We start from the raw sequence: 18027 nt of genomic DNA, 5'->3' as shown, positions 1-18027 counted from the left end.
TATGTTCACCTCACCAATCCTGTTTCAATTTCAAGATGGCATTTCCAGCCTACCCTGCAGTTACGTAGGGCCATATGACTGAATTCTGGCTAACAGTATATGGGTGAAGGTGATATATATCACTTCCAGGCATGACCCCTGAAACCTCTCATGGAACCTTCTATACTCTTTCCTTATCCACCAACCAAATACAAGAGATATGGAGGATTTCATGGCTCCAGTGCTTAGGATTCCAGACAGAAGGAGCCCAAATCACTCCTCAGTGAACCTGTACAGAGGTGGGAAGTTTAGCAGAATATGCCATTCTGGCATGAGGATTATTTTGAGCTGAAGGCAAATGAGAAAAAGCAGATAAATAAAATCTTAAAAAAAAAAAATTTCCTTACTCCCTACAGCCCATTGACAAATCTTTAAAACAGGCAGAGTGACCTTCCTCTAGGGACTCAATTGCCTTGATGTTAATACTTTGCTAAGGGCAAAAGACAATCTTAGGCCAACCCTCAGGATCCTGTAAATCTACTTTTAATATATAAAAATTGCTTTAGAAATTTCCTTTATCTCTAAACCCCCCAAGATATGTGTTGGTAGATACGTGTTGGCAGTCTTCCCCAAGCATATGACCCACTGATACACAACTGGAGGGTCTCATGACTAAGATTCTATTAGATGGTAATGACCTTTTCCTAACAATAGCTAGCTTCCTAAAGGACGTGAAAACCTTGCTACCAAATTCCTTAGAGACTTAACGCTCTTCCTAACCCCCTCCCAACTTGAAAGTATATGATGGGCCACTCCTTAGAACCCCAGTGCCGCTCTTTCTGCCCATGGGTTCTGTCCCTGTGCTTTAATAAAACCACCTTTTTTGCACCAAAGACAGCTCAAAAATTCTTTCTTGGCCACTGGTTTCAAACCCTAACATCTTTTCCTACATCAACAACTACTATTCTTTTTCATCTTGAAACTAAAAATTTTATATCTACTACATGTTAAAGAACACTCCCCTTTTCCCTTCAAAATGTAAGGACCTCAAATGGTATAAAGATGACTTTAGGGGCACTTGGGTGGCTTAGTCAATTAAGTATCTACCTTTGGCTCAGGTCTTGATCTCAGGGTCCTGGGATTGAGGCCCTGTGTCAGGCTCCCTGCTCAGCAGAGAGTCTGCTTCTCCTGGTCCTTCTGCCCCTCATGCCCTCCCCCTGCTCATATTCTCTCTCTGGCAAATAAAATCTTAAAAACTTAAAAAAAAAAAAAAAAGACTTTAAACCAAAGGCATGTGTGATACAGCTGACACAGAAAGAAGCCTTCAGATCTTCCCTTATCTGACTAAAGGCAGGGCCTTCCAAGAGTAAGGCAGCCATAAATCCCCCTGGAGGGCAAATTTCACTGCCAGGAAAAGATCAGCCACTTGCCCTTGGATGAGAAATCATGTAAACAAACATTAGCACAAGCCATCATACCTTCCATTTGGCCTCCGTAACGCCTATGTGTCTCCCTAAAAAGTCTATTTATTTTCTCTTGGAAACCTCTTCTCTTCCATTCCCTTTTCCCTATTAATTGGTATAGAAGCCCTCGACCCAGGATGCCTGGGGCTCAGCAGTTGGGCGTCTGCCTTTGGCTCAGGGCGTGATCCTGGTCTGGGGATCCAGTCCCACATCAGGCTCCCTGTGAGAAGCTGCTTCTCCCTCGGTCTCTGCCCTCTCTCTGTGTCTCTCATGAATAAATAAAATCTTAATGAAAAAAAAGAAGCCCTCGACCCTAGCTCTTCGCGGAGCCTCTTCATCTGAACGCTCCCCGCAAGCACAGGAATAAAACTTGTGTTCTCTTCTCTTGTTAACCAGCCTATTGAAGTTTGCCGGCCCCCAAACACATCAACCTGAGTTGGTAGAGGGAAAGTTTTCCCACACGGCCCAGAATCGCAAAATACTAATCTGGAATAGACCTTAAAAGAGAAACTGAATAAATGAGGAGCCCAATAAAAAAGGTAAAGAGGGGATCCCCGGATGGCTCAGCGGTTTAGCGCCACCTTCAGCCCAGGGAGTGATCCTGGAGACCCTGGATCAAGTCCCACATTGGGCTCCCTGCTTGGAGCCTGCTTCTCCCTCTGCCTGTGTCTTTGCCTCTCTCTCTGTGTGTCTCTCATGAAAAAATAAATAAAGTCTTTAAAAAAAAAAAAGGTAAGGAAAATGTGACCCAGGGACACCTGGTGGTTCAGTAGTTGAGAGTCGGCCTTTGGCTCGGGTCGTGAACCCAGGGTCCTGAGATGGAGTCCTGCATCAGGACTTCTCCCTCTAAGTCTCTGCCTCTCTCTTTGTCTCTCATGAATAAATAAATACAATCTTAAAGAAAATGTAACCCAAAGAGGATAAGGGATGAGTAGAAGATTCATCTCAACTAGATTTGACATGGATCTCAAAAGAGAGAACCACCTTTCCATTCCCCCAGTCCAGGTGAAGTTTATCTTGCTTCCAAAACAAGGCAGGAAACCACAAATGTTGGAGAGGATGCAGAGAAAAGGGAACCCTCTTACACAGTTGGTGGGAATGTGAACTGGTGCAGCCACTCTGGAAAACTGTGTGGAGGTTCCTCAAAGAGTTAAAAAGAGACCTGCCCTACGACCCAGCAATTGCACTGTTGGGGATTTACCCCAAAGATACAGATGCAATGAAACGCCGGGACACCTGCACCCCGATGTTTCTAGCAGCAATGTCCACAATAGCCAAACTGTGGAAGGAGCCTCGGTGTCCATCAAAAGATGAATGGATAAAGAAGATGTGGTTTATGTATACAATGGAATATTCCTCAGCCATTAGAAACGACAAAATACCCACCATTTGCTTCAATGTGGAGGGAACTGGAGGGTATTATGCTGAGTGAAATAAGTCAATCGGAGAAGGACAAACATTATATGGTCTCATTCATTTGGGGAATAAAAAAATAGTGAAAGGGAATAAAGGGGAAAGGAGGAAAAATGTGTGGGAAATATTAGAAAGGGAGACAGAACATGAAGACTCCTAACTCTGGGAAATGAACTAGGGGTGTTGGAAGGGGAGGAGGGCAGGGGGTGGGGGTGAATGGGTGACGGGCACTGAGGGGGGCACTTGACAGGATGAGCACTGGGTGTTATTCTGTATGTTGGCAAATTGAACACCAATAAAAAATAAATTTATTATTAAAAAACAAAACAGAACTAGTGCTATTTTCATATATATGCGAATGGTTACTTACCTCTCATTGTTTTTTCATACTGAAAAGAAAAACTCTATATTTAATGTACATTTACACGTGATTTAAAAAGTTCCAGCATCTAATACAGTGTCTAGAATATAATGACCTCATCATGAACACTAGCCCTCTCCACTATCACACACAGTCCCTCTGACACAACTTCCAACAAAATTAAACTGCAGTCATATTGGATCCTGTAAAGAAATTCTATTGCTCTACTTGTCAAGTAAAAATTGGCCATTACCACAAAAGAAATCCATTGTGTTTTTGTTAACTTCTTGAAGGTATCTCTTGCCTTTTCTAAGTCCACATCAATGGAAGTCGTTTCTGCAGATTCTCTTTGGATACAAGAGATGTAAAAAAGAACAAAACAAAACAACACATAAACAGATGGAAAAGAATATTTCTATACTCCATACATGTTTATTGTTTTTTTTTTAATTTTTATTTTTTTATTTATTATTGTTTTATTAGTTAGCCGATATAAACTCTTTTCTTACAGCTTGCCCCTGAAGAACCCCCCCCCTGTAAGTAGGATCAGCCCTAATCCAGAGGCAGCCCATCCAGGTGCCTTCCTGAAGTTTTAGCAACAAAAAGCATTCTGTTTGTGATAAGAAAACCATTTCCCCCACACCCTGATTGGAATGTCCCTGAATAGGTTCATGTTGACCTTCTGAGAAATCAACCTGGATGCTAAGCAACTCCCGCGGTTCTTTTGTCTTTAAGCGGTTTTTTTTTTTCTTTTACCTTTAAAAGATGCCTGTAATTGCTAATCGGGGCTCTCTTCCTCCTCGGAGGCGGGGAGCCCGTTTGCGCAAACGTTCAATAAACCCTCTTGCTAATTGCATCTGCCTGTCTGGGGTCTGAGTCTCTGGGGCGTCCACCGGGACACGTTGGCACCCGTGAGCCAGGGTCCAACACCCCCTTTCGAAATAATCAATTTACTTGGCACAAAAAAAAATTTTTTTTTAAAGCTTATATCCTCCTAAAAGAGAGTAGGTAACAGCTTATTATCTCTAAAGTAGCTACAAGTTGTGGGCTGCAATAATAGCAAAATTTTGTGTGCGGTATCTGAGAACTGAAACTACTCCCCCACCCGCCCCCACACCTTACCATCTACATCTACATTACTTTAGGATTCCACTGTTTCATTAGCATGGCTTCACTATTCCAAGAGACCCTAGCCCAGGCAAATGGTTTGATTGTTCATTATAGGGACTTTTTTTTTTTTTAAAGATTGATTTTTTTTTTTTTTTAAGATTTTATTTATTCATGAGACACACAGAGAGAGAGAGGGATGCAGAGACACAGGCAGAGGGAGAAGCAGGGCAGAGGGAGAAGCAGGGTCCATGCAGCCTGACGTGGGGTTCCAAGTCTCCAGGATCATGCCCTGGGCCGAAGGCAGGCGTCAAACCGCTGAACCATCCAGGGATCCCCATTATAAGGACTTCCTGAAAAGACTCATTAACTCCTCAATGGAAGGCGTTCACATATAGTTTATGCCCTAAGATTCTTTGAATTGCTTGCCTCAAAGTCATTGCCTTGCTGTTTCCAACTGTCCTGGATAATTGAATCCTTTCCAGATCCTAATCAAGCCCCCAGCCTTCCCCTCCCAAGTCAAAAGACTTGCCCTAAACCAACCTGCAAATTCTTGATAAATTCCAACTTGTCCTTCCCCTCAGTAACACTATCAAAGCTTTGTCTAAGTGTTGTGCTTTCCTGGGTTGTTTTGGTGATATCTGAAGAGACTGCATCTGTCAAGTGACTTGTCTTTATAAATGTTCTATCAAGAAATATTGTATGCTTACTGAATTAACTCATCAATAGTAAATATTTACCCGGGCTAAAATAGTTATGCAAGTGCTCCAACAAAGTATTGTAAATCTCTCCTTAAAATATATTGTCCTTTGCAGTCTTTGGCATCTTAAGACCAAACCTTGAGGTTCATTACTCTTGGGAGGATACTTTTCCACTTTACAGAAATAATATTCTTAGCATGGAAAGTGTTATATATGCAATAAGGATTAGCCTGAGACTAGGGTAGGGAAGAAAGAGGGAAACATTGTATGGCAGAGTCCCTGTCCCTCAGTTTCACCTGGAAGGATGGCAAAAAGAAGAAAGCAAATGGGAGAGGAAGAAGGCAGAGGGAAGCAGTGTCTTATTTCTCTTCTCTCACCTTTGACTGGGATATGCTGGGGATGAACAGGGATGCTTTTGGGGACTCTAGAAAGACACTGCCTCATGGGCTGCCAGTGGGAAGCCACAGCAGTCAGCTTCCCTGTGTTTCTCTGGTTCTGAGGAGAGGCTGTTGGACTCAACAGCTCCTCCAGTCCCTTTGACGAGTGACGAAGAGTGTAGCTGGGTTAAGAACCAATGGAACAATTGGGGATTGCAGAGAGTCACCCTGCTTAACCGACTGAGCCACCCAGGTGCCCCAATCCCTAGTGTTTTAAAAGAAGGTAAATATCATGTAAAAATTACCTTTTCTTTAAAAAACTTGCAGTCAGACAAGCAGGAGATGAAAATATCATTGCAATTTCACTGTAAAAGTAACAACATATGTGTTAAGTCATAATGATGGGGAACAGGGCTAGCTGAGGACCCGGGCAGGGCCGCACATTGACAAGTCCTTGAAACAGGCAGAGGGACTTCCTCTGGGGACTCAACTGCCTCCATGTTAATAGTTTGTCAAGGGCAAAAGGCAATCTTATCCTGACCCCCAGGATCCTGTAAGTCTACTTTAACATATAAAAATTCCTTTAGAAACTTCCTTTACCTTTACCCCCCTAAGATACCTGTTGGCAATCATCCCCCAAGCACATGGCCCACTGATATGCATCTGAAGGGTTTCATGACTAAAGTTTTATTAATAAGTGACTTTTTCTCAACAATAGCTAGCCCCCTCAAGGTCCTGGAAACCTTGTTTCCAAAATTCCTTAGAGAGTACGCTATCCTCAAACCCCTCCCAACTACCAGGTATATAATCAGTCACTTCTCACAGACCCTGGGCAGCAGCTCTTCCTGCCCACGGGTCCTGTCCCCGTGCCTTAATAAAACCACCCCTTTGCACCAAAGATGTCTCAAGAATTCTTTCTTGGTCATTGGCTCTGGACCTCCCTTATATTCCAAAACTTCATCATAACGTATTATAAAGCATGCTTCCTCTTATGTCTAGTTATATAACTGATGACATGCAATCATTAATGAAATAATTACTTTCCTACGAGTCTTCCAAATTCTGGATATACTTTGTGTTGATAAATCTCACCCAAATCCTTCATGGTTGATTATACTAAATCATGGATTTGAATAAAATCCATCCTTCTGAAAACAAAAATTTATGGAGCCCAGAGGATAAACTATTAAGATATTTTTATTTTATTTTATTTTATTTTTAAATTTTTTTTTTAATTTTTATTTATTTATGATAGTCACAGAGAGAGAGAGAGAGGCAGAGACACAGGCAGAGGGAGAAGCAGGCTCCATGCACCGGGAGCCCGACGTGGGATTCGATCCCGGGTCTCCAGGATCGCGCCCTGGGCCAAAGGCAGGCACCAAACCACTGCGCCACCCAGGGATCCCTATTAAGATATTTTTAAAAAGGGTCTACTTTAATGAAGCCTTTGTGAGACACATGATTTTTTATTTATTCCTGCATTGCTCACACCTACTGAGGCTCCTGGGAATTGTATGTCCTCAATGTAGTTGTGTCAACTGAATGAATGAGGACATCAATGACTTTTTCAAACATCGAGATGTTAGGAGAAAATCATGATTAAAATGCAAATATCTTCATAGCAAAGCCATACCCTCTGTCTTATATTTAGGATAAAATGACCTCATGATTTCAAAACAAATAAAAGTGATTTACAACTTATCAGACAGAGCTACCTCTTAGCCACTTCACATTCAGTGCGTTTTTTTGCTGCTATCCATTTTTCTGTCAAGGACTCGTTAATTTGGCTTATTCCTGGAAGGATTTTCCTGGGAACGTCTGTAGAACTGGTGTTCTTTAAGGAAGAAAAAAAAATGATCAGGAAAACATAACCACATGCTGAGTAATAACACAGCAAAGCTTGCAGCACAAGTGGTAGGTAGGCCCCGCCCTCTTAGACAGTGGGGTTTGGTCAGAGGAGTTATGTCACAGACTGGCCTGGCTGTTCTAGTTCCTAGACTTGGTTACTTGGCTTAGTCTAGGCCTTAATTTTGTCATTTAAAAATGGGATGACACAAAATAATTGAAAACAGAGAGTCAACCAGATACTTGTACACCAATATTCACTGTAGCATTATTCATAATAGCCAAAAAGGTAGAAACAACTGGTGTCCAGCAATAGCATCAACAGATGAACATGGTATATACATGCAGAATAATCAGCCCAAAAAAGGGAGGAGATTCTGATACACACTGAAACATGGATGAACTTTGAAGACACTATGCTAAGTAAAATAAGCCACAAGGACTATTATTGTATGATTTCACTTTTTTTTTTTTTTAATTTTTATTTATTTATGATAGTCACAGAGAGAGAGAGAGAGAGAGAGGCAGAGACACAGGCAGAGGGAGAAGCAGGCTCCATTCACCTGGGAGCCCAACGTGGGATTCGATCCCGGGTCTCCAGGATCGCGCCCTGGGCCAAAGGCAGGCGCCAAACCGCTGCGCCACCCAGGGATCCCCTGTATGATTTCACTTATATGAAATTGGCAACTTCATAGAAAGTAGATTAGAGATTACCCAGGGAGGGGGGTGGCTGTCACAGAATAGAAACTTATTTAAAGGTTACAGAGTTTCTGTTTGGGGTGGTAAAGTTTTCGAAATGGATAGTGGTGATGGTTGCACAATACTGTGAATGTGATTAATGCCACTAAATTGTATACTTAAAAATAGTTAAAATAGAAAATTTTATGATATACATGTATTTTTAATCACAATTTGAAAAATAAGATAATAGGGGTGCCTAGATGACTCAGTCAGTTAAGCGTCTGCATTTGGCTCAGGTCATGATCTTAGGGTCCTGGGATCAAGCCCCACAACAGGCTTCCTGCTCAGTGGGGAGTCTGCTTGTCCCTCTCCCTCTGTACTTCCCCCAGCTTGTGGTCTCGCGTGCTCTCTTGCTCTCTCTCTCTCTCTCTCTCAAATAAATAAATAAAATATTTTTTAAAATGAGATAATAATACCTACCTCTCTGGGCTCTTCTTTAAGATTAAATAATATTAGGCATACAAAACCTGTGGATTATAGCTGGTATGCAAAAAATACTAGTTTCTTTCTCCCCTTTAATCACCTATATATTTTTACTTTTAGATCAGTGGTTTTCAAACTTAACCTGGTGATCTTACTTAAAGCATAGACTGCTGAGCCAAACCCCACAGTTTCTGATTTAGGGGTGGAGCTCAAGAATTTGCATCTAGTAAATTCCCAGATGATGCTGCTGCTCTGGTATAAGGACCACACTTTAAGAACCATGGTTCTATACAATACTTGAAACCAAATGGCTCAGCTAGAAGTGTCAGAAATCACTGCCTAGGAAGAAAAACCTGACTTTTTAATATAGTTTTCCAAAGACATTAATGCTCCACTTCATGTTATATCTCTGCCTCCACTGAACTTGTAATAAGTCAGAAAATTCTCTTTTTTTTTTTTAAGTAACTTCTATGCCCAATGTGGGGCTTAAACTCAAGACCCTGAGATCAAGAATCACATATTCTATGAACTGAGCCAGCCAGGCACACGAGGAGTCATGAAACTCTTCATCATTTTAGTTTAATGCTTAAATAAAGACCTCTGGAAAAAGATAAGTAACCATGACTTCTGAAGCTCCCCTTCAGCTTCTTGATCTGGGTCCTGGGTGTCCCCTCTAGTTCAATCACAAAAAAGCTTTTATTCCCCCCCACACACACACATACACACACATTGCTGGAAATTTAGGACAATGAGGTGCTCCCTATTGGTACTTACATACCATTTCTTCTACTCTCTTCAAAATCCCAGCTCCTCTGAAGTAATCATCTCCCTTTGTCCTTGGCATGACCCTTCAACACTGAAAACTTTAGTACCTTGCTGTCTCCCTTGGCACTGCCAAGGATGCCATGTCATCCTTCCTGTAATTCTTGGCAACTACAGAACTAATAAACATGATTTCCCACTTTGATCTCTCAATTCTTGATCTCATCTCCACACTTCCTCTGTTCCATCTCAACCACCCATGTCCTGGTTTCAAGCAGATGCTATTGATATTTTAGATCAGATAATTCTTTGTTGTGAGGGTCTTGTGCATTGTAGGTTGTTTAGGAACCCTGGCCTCTACCCACCAGATGCTCGCGGCAGCCACCCCAACACACCTGCCCTTTTCCAGTTACTACAACTTAAAATGTCTCCAGAAATTGCCCAATGTTTCCTGGGGCAAAATCATTCCTAGTTGAAAACCACTGCCCCAGATCTTGGTGATACCCTATGGTTTATAATCATTGATAACTATATCACCTTCTAAAATTTCTATTAGAAACATTCTCAGGGCACCTGGATGGCTCAATCAGTTAAATATCTGCCTTCGGCTCAGGTCATGATCTCAGGGTTCTGGGACCAAGCCCTGCATCAGGCTCCCTCCTCAGTAGGGAGTCTGCTTCTTCTTCTTCTCCCTCTGCTCCTCCTCTCCACTGCCCACCCCCACCTGCTCATGCTCTTTCTCACCCTCTCTCTCAAAAAATAAAATCAAAAGAAAGAAAGGAAGAGAAAGAAGAAAGAAAGAAAGAAAGAAAGAAAGAAAGAAAGAAAGAAAGAAAGAAAGAAAGAGAAGAAAAAAAGAAAAGAAAAGAAAAGAAAAGAAAAGAAAAGAAAAGAAAAGAAAAGAAAAGAAAAGAAAAGAAAAGAAAAGAAATATTCTCTTTTCTGGTCATCATATACCCTTTTCTGATTCTCTTACTTTAGAGTGAAACTCCCACTCCAACATTCTTTGGTGCTGGAATGAGTTAAGACTTTGGGGGCTACTGGAACAGAATGAATGTATTTTGCATGGAAGAAGGACATGAATTTTGGGAGTTGGAGGGGTGGGGAGAAGAATGGACTGAATATGTTCCCCCCCAAATTCATATGTTGAAATTCTAATCCCCAATATAATGGTATTAAGAGGTGGGGCCTTTGGAAGATGACTGAGTCATGGGAGTGGAGCTCTCATGAATGAAATTAGTGCCCTTTTAAGAGACCCCCAGAGAGCTCTCTTGCCCCCTTAGGACATAGCAAGAATACAGCCACCCATAAACAATCACCAAACACTGAGTACACTGGCCCCTTGATCCTGGACTTCCCAACCTCCAGAACTGTAAGAAGTAACATTTCTGCTATTCATAAGCCACCTAGTCTATGGTGTTTTGTTAGCAGGCAGGGCAGACTAAGACATTTACTTTAGAGTGGAACCCGTTCCAACATTCTTTGAGGCCACTAGGATCTCCAATCCATTGACCCTATTGTTTGTTCATTATTTATTGCCTTCTTATCCTTACCAAGCATAGATTCCATGGTCAGCACTATAAGAAGTCCCTTTCAAATACTTCCTTCCCTGTCATTTTCCTGTTGGACCTACCTAGCAAAACTCCATCTGTGATTAAAAAGCAACTCTGAAGGGGCAGCCCTGATGGCCCAGCAGTTTAGTGCTGCCTTCAGCCCAGGGTATGATCCTGGAGACCCGAGATGGAGTCCCATGTCAGGCTCCCTGCATGAAGCTTGTTTCTCCCTCTGCCTGTGTTTCTGACTCTTTCTCTCTGTGTGTCTTTCATGAATAAATTAAAAAAAAAAAAAAAAAAAAACAAACCTCTGGATTATTCCAAAATTGAACCCAAGCAAAACTGAATCCAGTCCATTCGCTGGAGAGAATCACACGCAGCCATGTTGATTTCACGTTCTGCCCTACTACCACAAACTTCAGATGGGTACCAAATAATGTTTCATAATTTCCCACAATATTTGCTTTCTCACTCTCTGAGACAACTACTGCACACCTTCCTTTTATTCCTAAACATATAACACTCCTCATCTCTCTCATTCACTCCCAGATGAGGACCTTGCCCTGTGCCTCACTGAGAAAACTGAAGCCATTCATCACCTTTCTTTCACCCCACCCTCACCTCCTCTGTTCCTTATTAGAAGAAAAATAAATATTTCTGCTCAAGCCCCTACATTCTACACAGATGGGATCCTGCCTCTCCTTTCCTGTTGTGGGACATTGCTTCTGCAATTCTTCTTCTTTTTTTCCCCCCATGTATCATTGTTTTCTCCATCTGAACAGGATCATTCTCAAAAATCATGTCTGTGCTCATCTTGACCTCTCAGCAGTATTAGCCACTTCCTCCTTCTGGAAATCCGTTCTACTCTTATCTTGATGAACCACCCTCTCCTGGTTTTCCCCTACCTCAGAAACTGTCCCTTCTCAATTTTTCTCCTGGCACCTCCTCACTGCTGGATTCTGTCACATTTCTCCTCTCATTTTTACTCTCTCTTGAGGTGACCTTTTATCTATGCCCCGGTTTTAAATCCTGTCTATGCTTGGACAGCTACCATGTCTGTATTCCAGTGCTGACGTCCTCCCTGAGCTCCAGATTTGGACATCCAGCTAAGGCTCCGGGTCTCCTCCCCAAGGATACTTCACACTGACCCCATCTCACCTACCCACTTCCATCTCCTATAACTCTCTGCCCTTTCTTACTGTGCTCTGCTCTTCTGGCCCTCTCTCTGTCCCTCACACATACTAAACTTCTCCTTGCCACAGGGCCTCTCTGCATGTGGTTCCCTCTACTTGAACACTCTTTTTAATTTTTTTTAATGATTTGTTCTTTTATTTTATAGAGGGAGCAGGGGAAAGGCAGGGGGAGAGAGAGGAGAGAAGCAGACTTCACACTGAGCACAGAGCCTGTGGATGGGCTCGATCTCAGGACCTTGAGATCATGAACAGAGCCAAAATCAAGAGTTGGTCGCTCACACAACTGAGCTACCCAGCCACCCCTGGAACACTCTGTCTTTGGATCTAAGAATGGCTAAAGTCTCTGTTTCAATGTCCCAACCTCTGAGAGGTCTTCTTTGATCTCTTTCTTTTCTTTCTTTTCTTTCTTTCTTTCTTTCTTTCTTTCTTTCTTTCTTTCTTTCTTCTTTCTTTCTTTTGTACATTTATCCATTTATTTTAGAGAGAGAATGAGAGTGCATGCACTTGTGAGTGGGGGGAAGGGGGAGAGAATCTTCAAGTTGACTCCACCCTAAGAGGGGACTGCCTGATATAAGGCACCATCCCATGACACATGAGATCATGGCCTGAGCCAAAATCAAGAATCAGATGCTTAAGGAGATCCCTGGGTGGCGCAGCGGTTTGGCGCCTGCCTTTGGCCCAGGGCGCGATCCTGGACACCCGGGATCGAATCCCACATTGGGCTCCCAGTGCATGGAGCCTGCTTCTCCCTCTGCCTGTGTCTCTGCCTCTCTCTCTCTCTGTGTGTGACTATCATAAATAAATAAAAATTAAAAAAAAAAAAAAAGAATCAGACGCTTAACTGACAGCCACCCAGGTGCCCCCTGACTGACATTTCTAAAGAAACCCACTTTTTCAATCTCACATGTCCTATTTAATACAGTTTAATAATTTTGCATTTATATATTTATTGCCTATCTTTCCCTGTAGAACCCAATACCAAGAATGAGACCATGGGGACCCTGGGTGGCTCAGTGGTTTAGTGCCTGCCTTCGGCCCAGGCGTGATCCTGGAGTCCCAGGATTGAGTCCCACATCAGGCTCCTTGCATGGAGCCTGCTTCTCCCTCTGCCTGTGTCTCTGCCCTCTCTCTCTTTGTGTTTATCATGAATAAATAAGTAAAATCTTAAAAAAAAAAAAAAAAAGAAAAGAATGAGACCAACCTTGTCTGTATTACTCACTTTTATCCCCAGCCCTGAGAGCAGAGCCTGAGACACAGAAGTCAACTGCTGACTGGCTGACTAGATGGCTATGATAGAGCAACCAAGTATAATCTCCTCACTCTCCCCAGCAGCACAGAGACTTTTGCCTCTGACCACTTTTTTTCCCAGAGAATATGTCAAGAGTCTATATGAATGTCAAATTTAAAACATTCCTGAAAATAGAAAAAAGTACAAACTTGGGGACCTAGGTGGCTCAATCAGTTAAGTGTCCAACTCTTGATTTCAGTTCAGGTCATGATCTCAGGGTCATGAGATCAAGCCCCACATTGGGCTCCTCACTCAGTGGGGAGTCAGCTTAAGATTCTCTCTCTCTCTCCCTCTCTCTCTGCCTCCTCCCCCTCCTATGTGTGCTTTCTCTTGCTAAAAACAAATTTATTTGTAAAAAACAGAAGGGCAAAAAAAGAAAAAAAGAGGGGCACCTAGGTGGCTTAGTTGGTTAAGCATCTGCCTTTGGCTCAGGTTATAAACTCAGCACCCTAGGATCAAGCCTACTTAGCACATAGTTTGCTTCTCCCTTTCCCTCTGCCCCTCCACCCCCCACCGCCCCCCACTTGTGCACACATGCTCTCTTTTTCTCAAATAATTAATTAAAAAAAAAAAAGAAAAAAGTACAAATTAAGGAAATAACTATGTACAAGCAGACCTCAGAGATATTGAGGGTTTGGTTCCAGACAACCACAATCAAGTGAATATCACAATAAAATGAATCAAATAAAGTTTTTGGTTTCCTGGTGCAGGAAACTTCTGCAGCTTCCTCGCTTCTCTCAAACTTCATAGAATTGAAGAGAGTTAGGACCTTTCCTAGGATCAGGCTTTGATTTTAAGGGAATGTTTGATCTTCTATCTAGATCACTAAAACTTTCTCCATATCAGCTCAGCAATAAGGCTGCTTTGCTTTCTCATCATTTGTGTGCTCACTGGAGGAGGACTTCTAATTTCCTTCAAGAACTTTTCCTTTGCATTTACAACTTGGCTAAGTTTGATGCAGTTTTCAGCCTTTCTCAGCTTTTGATGTGCCTTCCTCACTAAGTTTATTATTCCCACCTTTTGTTTTAAAATGAGAGACATGTGACTCTTCCCTGGAACAGTAAGGCCATTATAGGGTTATTAATTGGCCTAATTTTAATATTATTTTGCTCAGGGAATAAATAGGTTAGGCCTAAGAAGAAGCAGAAAGCCAGAGACATAGCCAGTTGGAGCAATCAGAACACACATTTATAGATTATGTTCACCATCCTATATGGGCATGGTTGAAACAATTTCAACAGTAACATCAAAGATCACTGATCACAAATCATCATAACAAATGTAATAATAATGGAAAATGTTTAACTATTGTAAGGATTATCAACTGTGACACAGAGACAACAAGTGAGCAAATGCTGTTGTAAAAATGGTGCCCACAAATTTGTTTGATGTAACGTAAGGTTGCCACAAAATTTCAATTTGTAAAAAATGCTAAATCATAACATAATATAACGAGGTATGCCTGTTTACTTCTGTCTCCATACAGGCATTTCAGAACTCCCAGAAATATGATAATAAAACCTCTCTATCAAAAATTAGGAGGGTACTACAGTATGGTGAATAATGATATAAGCTTTGGAGCTGGATTGCCTGGGTTTAAATCCAGCTCTGCCACTTCTTAGCAGTACAACTTTGGGTAAGTCCAATTCTCTGAGACTTAGTTTTTTCATCTGTAAAATGGGGGAAATAATACCAATTGGAGTTGACATAAGGATTAAATGTGTCAATCAACTTGGAGTATTTTAATTGGTCCCTAACTCATGACGACTACAATTAATATTAATGCTGTTATTATCATCATTAATCTTACTTAATAACAAACAGTAATAAAAGCAATGAACTTAGGTTTGGGGGTCTCATCTCTTAGGAGGAAGTGAAAATTACAAGTATTTTTAAAGGAGGCTACATCTCATTTTTTTTAAGATTTCTTCACTCAGTTTTTTAAAAGAGTTTATTTTTTTATTTGACAGAGAGAGAGAGAGCAAAAGCAGGGGGAGCAGCACGCAGAGGGAGAGGGAGATGCAATCTCCCGGAAGAGCAGGGAGCCCAATGTGGGGCTTGACCCCAGGACCCTGGAATCATGACCTGAGCTGAAAGCAGATGCCCAACCATCTGAGCCACACAGGGGCCCTTTATTCACTCATGAGAGAGAGAGAGAGAGAGAAAGAGAGTGCAAGCAAGTGGAGGGAGGGGCCAAGGAAGAGAATCTTTCAAGCAGACTTCCCACTGAGCATGCAGCCTGGTTGATACAGGGCCATCCCACACCCCATGAGATCAAGACCTGAGCCTAAACCGAGAGTTAGATGCCCAACTGTCTGAGCCACCCAGGTACCCCTAAAATTACAGAAGATTTTTAAGAAGCATTCTAACAGAGGATCTTCTTATGTTAGTAAAAAATTTGAATACATACAAGTGATACAATGTTTCAAACATTGCTCTGAAATCTAGAGGAAAAAAATGACTTTTATTCATTTTTGCTTATTTTTGTTTAAGAATGATTTTTAGGGATCCCTGGGTGGCGCAGCGGTTTGGCGCCTGCCTTTGGCCCAGGGCGCGATCCTGGAGACCCGGGATCGAATCCCACGTCAGGCTCCCGGTGCATGGAGCCTGCTTCTCCCTCTGCCTGTGTCTCTGCCTCTCTCTCTCTCTCTGTGACTATCATAAATAAATAAAAATTAAAAAAAAAAAAAATTTAAAAAAAAGAATGATTTTTAAAAGAAACAAAAAAATATAATACATACCTGGTAAGTTGTCACAAAATTTGCATACGTTCCAGCAAAAATGTGTTTGACTTGACAATCCACAAGGTCTAAAATAAAGTATAAATGCATGTTTATTCATTTTATTTTTTAAAATTTTTTAATAGATTTTATTTGTTTACTTGACAGAGAGAGAGCACAAGTGGGGGGAGCAGCAGGCAGAGGGAAAGGGAGAAGCAGGATCCCCACTGAGTAGGGGAGCCCAGTGTAGACCTCAACCCCAGGACCCTGGGATCATGACCAGACCCAAGTACCCCCCATGCTTATCGTTATTAGAAGTGAAAAAAAATAAATCTTTTGTTATAAACCCAAAACTGCTGTAAAAAAATAGATTAAAAAAAAAAAAACAAATATATTGGGGCACCTGGGTGGCTCAGTCGGTTAAGTATCTGACTCTTGATTTTGGCGCAGGTCATGATCTCATGGTCATGCGATTGAGCCCTATGTTGGACTCTGTACTTAGCATGAAGTCGTCCTGTCCCTCCACCTCAGCTCCTCCTCCTCCACCCCACACTCTTATGCATGCTCTCTCTTTCTAAAATAAATAAAATCTTAAAATATATATATATATATATATGGGGACCCCTGGGTGGCTCAGTGGTTGAGCATTTGCCTTCGGCTCAGGGTGTGATCCCGGAGTCCCAGGATCGAGTTCCACATCAGGCTCTTCGCGTGGAGCCTGCTTCTCCCTCTGCCTGTGTCTCTGCCTCTCTTTGTCTCTGTCATGAATAAATAAATTAAATCTTAAAATATATATATATACATATATATTAACATTTTATTTATTTGACAGAGCACAAGCAGGTGGAACAGCAGGCAGAGGGAGAGGGAAAAGTGGGCTCCAGGGAGTCCAAAGCAGGCCTCGGTCCCAGGGCCCTGGGATCATGACCTGAGCTGAAAGTAGATGCTTAATTGATGAGCCACCCAGGTGCCCCTAAAAAAATTTATATATTACCAAAGTAAATTATTTATTAGCAATTTATATTCTTCCAAATGAATTTTGACCACAAGTACCCTAAAAGATTAATTTTGATCAGGTTACATGTTACATGTATAAAAGATTAATTTTGATCAGGTTACATGTATATTCACTTAAAATTTAATTTTTCATGCACTTGTTTTAGAAGAGGGTTTTTTTGTGATTGTTTTTTATTTTAAATAATCTCTACACCCAATGTGGGGCTCAAACTCACAACCCTGAGATCAAGAGTCACATGTTTCACTGACTAAGCCAGCCAGATGCCCCTAGAAGAAGTTTGATTAAATATATAAAAGTGTATCTTTCTGATCATTCATCAACTTGGAATCTTTTCCATATTACTCTAATCTTTAGAAAAAATTACTAAATACTACAGGAATCACTGCATAAGAAATGATGCATATTGTATGGGTTAAAAATAACAGTACAAAAAGAACCACAGTTCTATGTACTCCTGTGACAAGAAAATAAATAATATATCTCCTTCAGTGGCATCAATTAAAACAAAATCATGAATTAGTGGGACCACTCATACCATCAGCAGAAATCAGGCAAGTAAAGTCAACGTTCTCTGTCAGAGCCTCTGGATGAGTTGGGCTGCTTTTGCAAGTTGGTTCACGACCAAAAGACACCACCTTTCCAGTAGTGTAGACATATGCAAGGGTATGGTAACTGCAAGAGACAGAATATAATGAAGCTCAACATATGCACACTTTTTGAGAAAAAAAGGTATCTCCTAACACAAAATAACAGATTTATCTTATACTAAATACCCAGAGATTCCTTATCATAATATCAGGGTGAGAGGGTACCAAATGATGTGGCTAAACAAATGGTAGGTGAATATTCATTTATTACTAACCTTAAAGATGGAATATTACTGATGGGTCTTTATTATGGTTTCTATCATTTGTTTTTTTTTGTTTTTTTTTTTATTTTTTTTCCATTTGTGTTTTAAATGTAAGCTTTGTTATTTATGAATTGGGTAGATAACATTCAGTGTCTTCATAATTAGGTTATGCAAATTCTGAATGCATATGCAAATATATATTGTCTTATATTTGCATGAGATACTTTAAATTT

At 41.3% G+C, this 18027-nt stretch overlaps 1 protein-coding gene across 4 annotated transcripts in view; it reads right to left on the bottom strand.

Moving 5' to 3' along the window:
- HERC6 (HECT and RLD domain containing E3 ubiquitin protein ligase family member 6) overlaps positions 1-18027 on the bottom strand; it is a 126311-nt gene that overhangs the window by 27134 nt on the left and 81150 nt on the right. For all 4 annotated transcript variants that reach the window (XM_041757889.1, XM_041757890.1, XM_041757888.1 and 1 more), the window contains 5 exons: positions 17480-17616; positions 15948-16015; positions 7117-7235; positions 5707-5766; positions 3470-3563 (listed from right to left, as the gene is read on the bottom strand). In XM_041757889.1, the coding sequence (XP_041613823.1) occupies positions 3470-3563; positions 5707-5766; positions 7117-7235; positions 15948-16015; positions 17480-17616 (478 nt within the window). The remainder of the gene's footprint in view (positions 1-3469; positions 3564-5706; positions 5767-7116; positions 7236-15947; positions 16016-17479; positions 17617-18027) is intronic.

This window comes from Vulpes lagopus, chromosome 6 (assembly GCF_018345385.1).
Source record: "Vulpes lagopus strain Blue_001 chromosome 6, ASM1834538v1, whole genome shotgun sequence".
In the NCBI taxonomy this organism is placed as follows: Eukaryota; Metazoa; Chordata; class Mammalia; order Carnivora; family Canidae; genus Vulpes; species Vulpes lagopus.
Note: the sequence above shows the minus strand (reverse complement) of the source record. Positions and strands in the feature narration are given on the sequence as shown.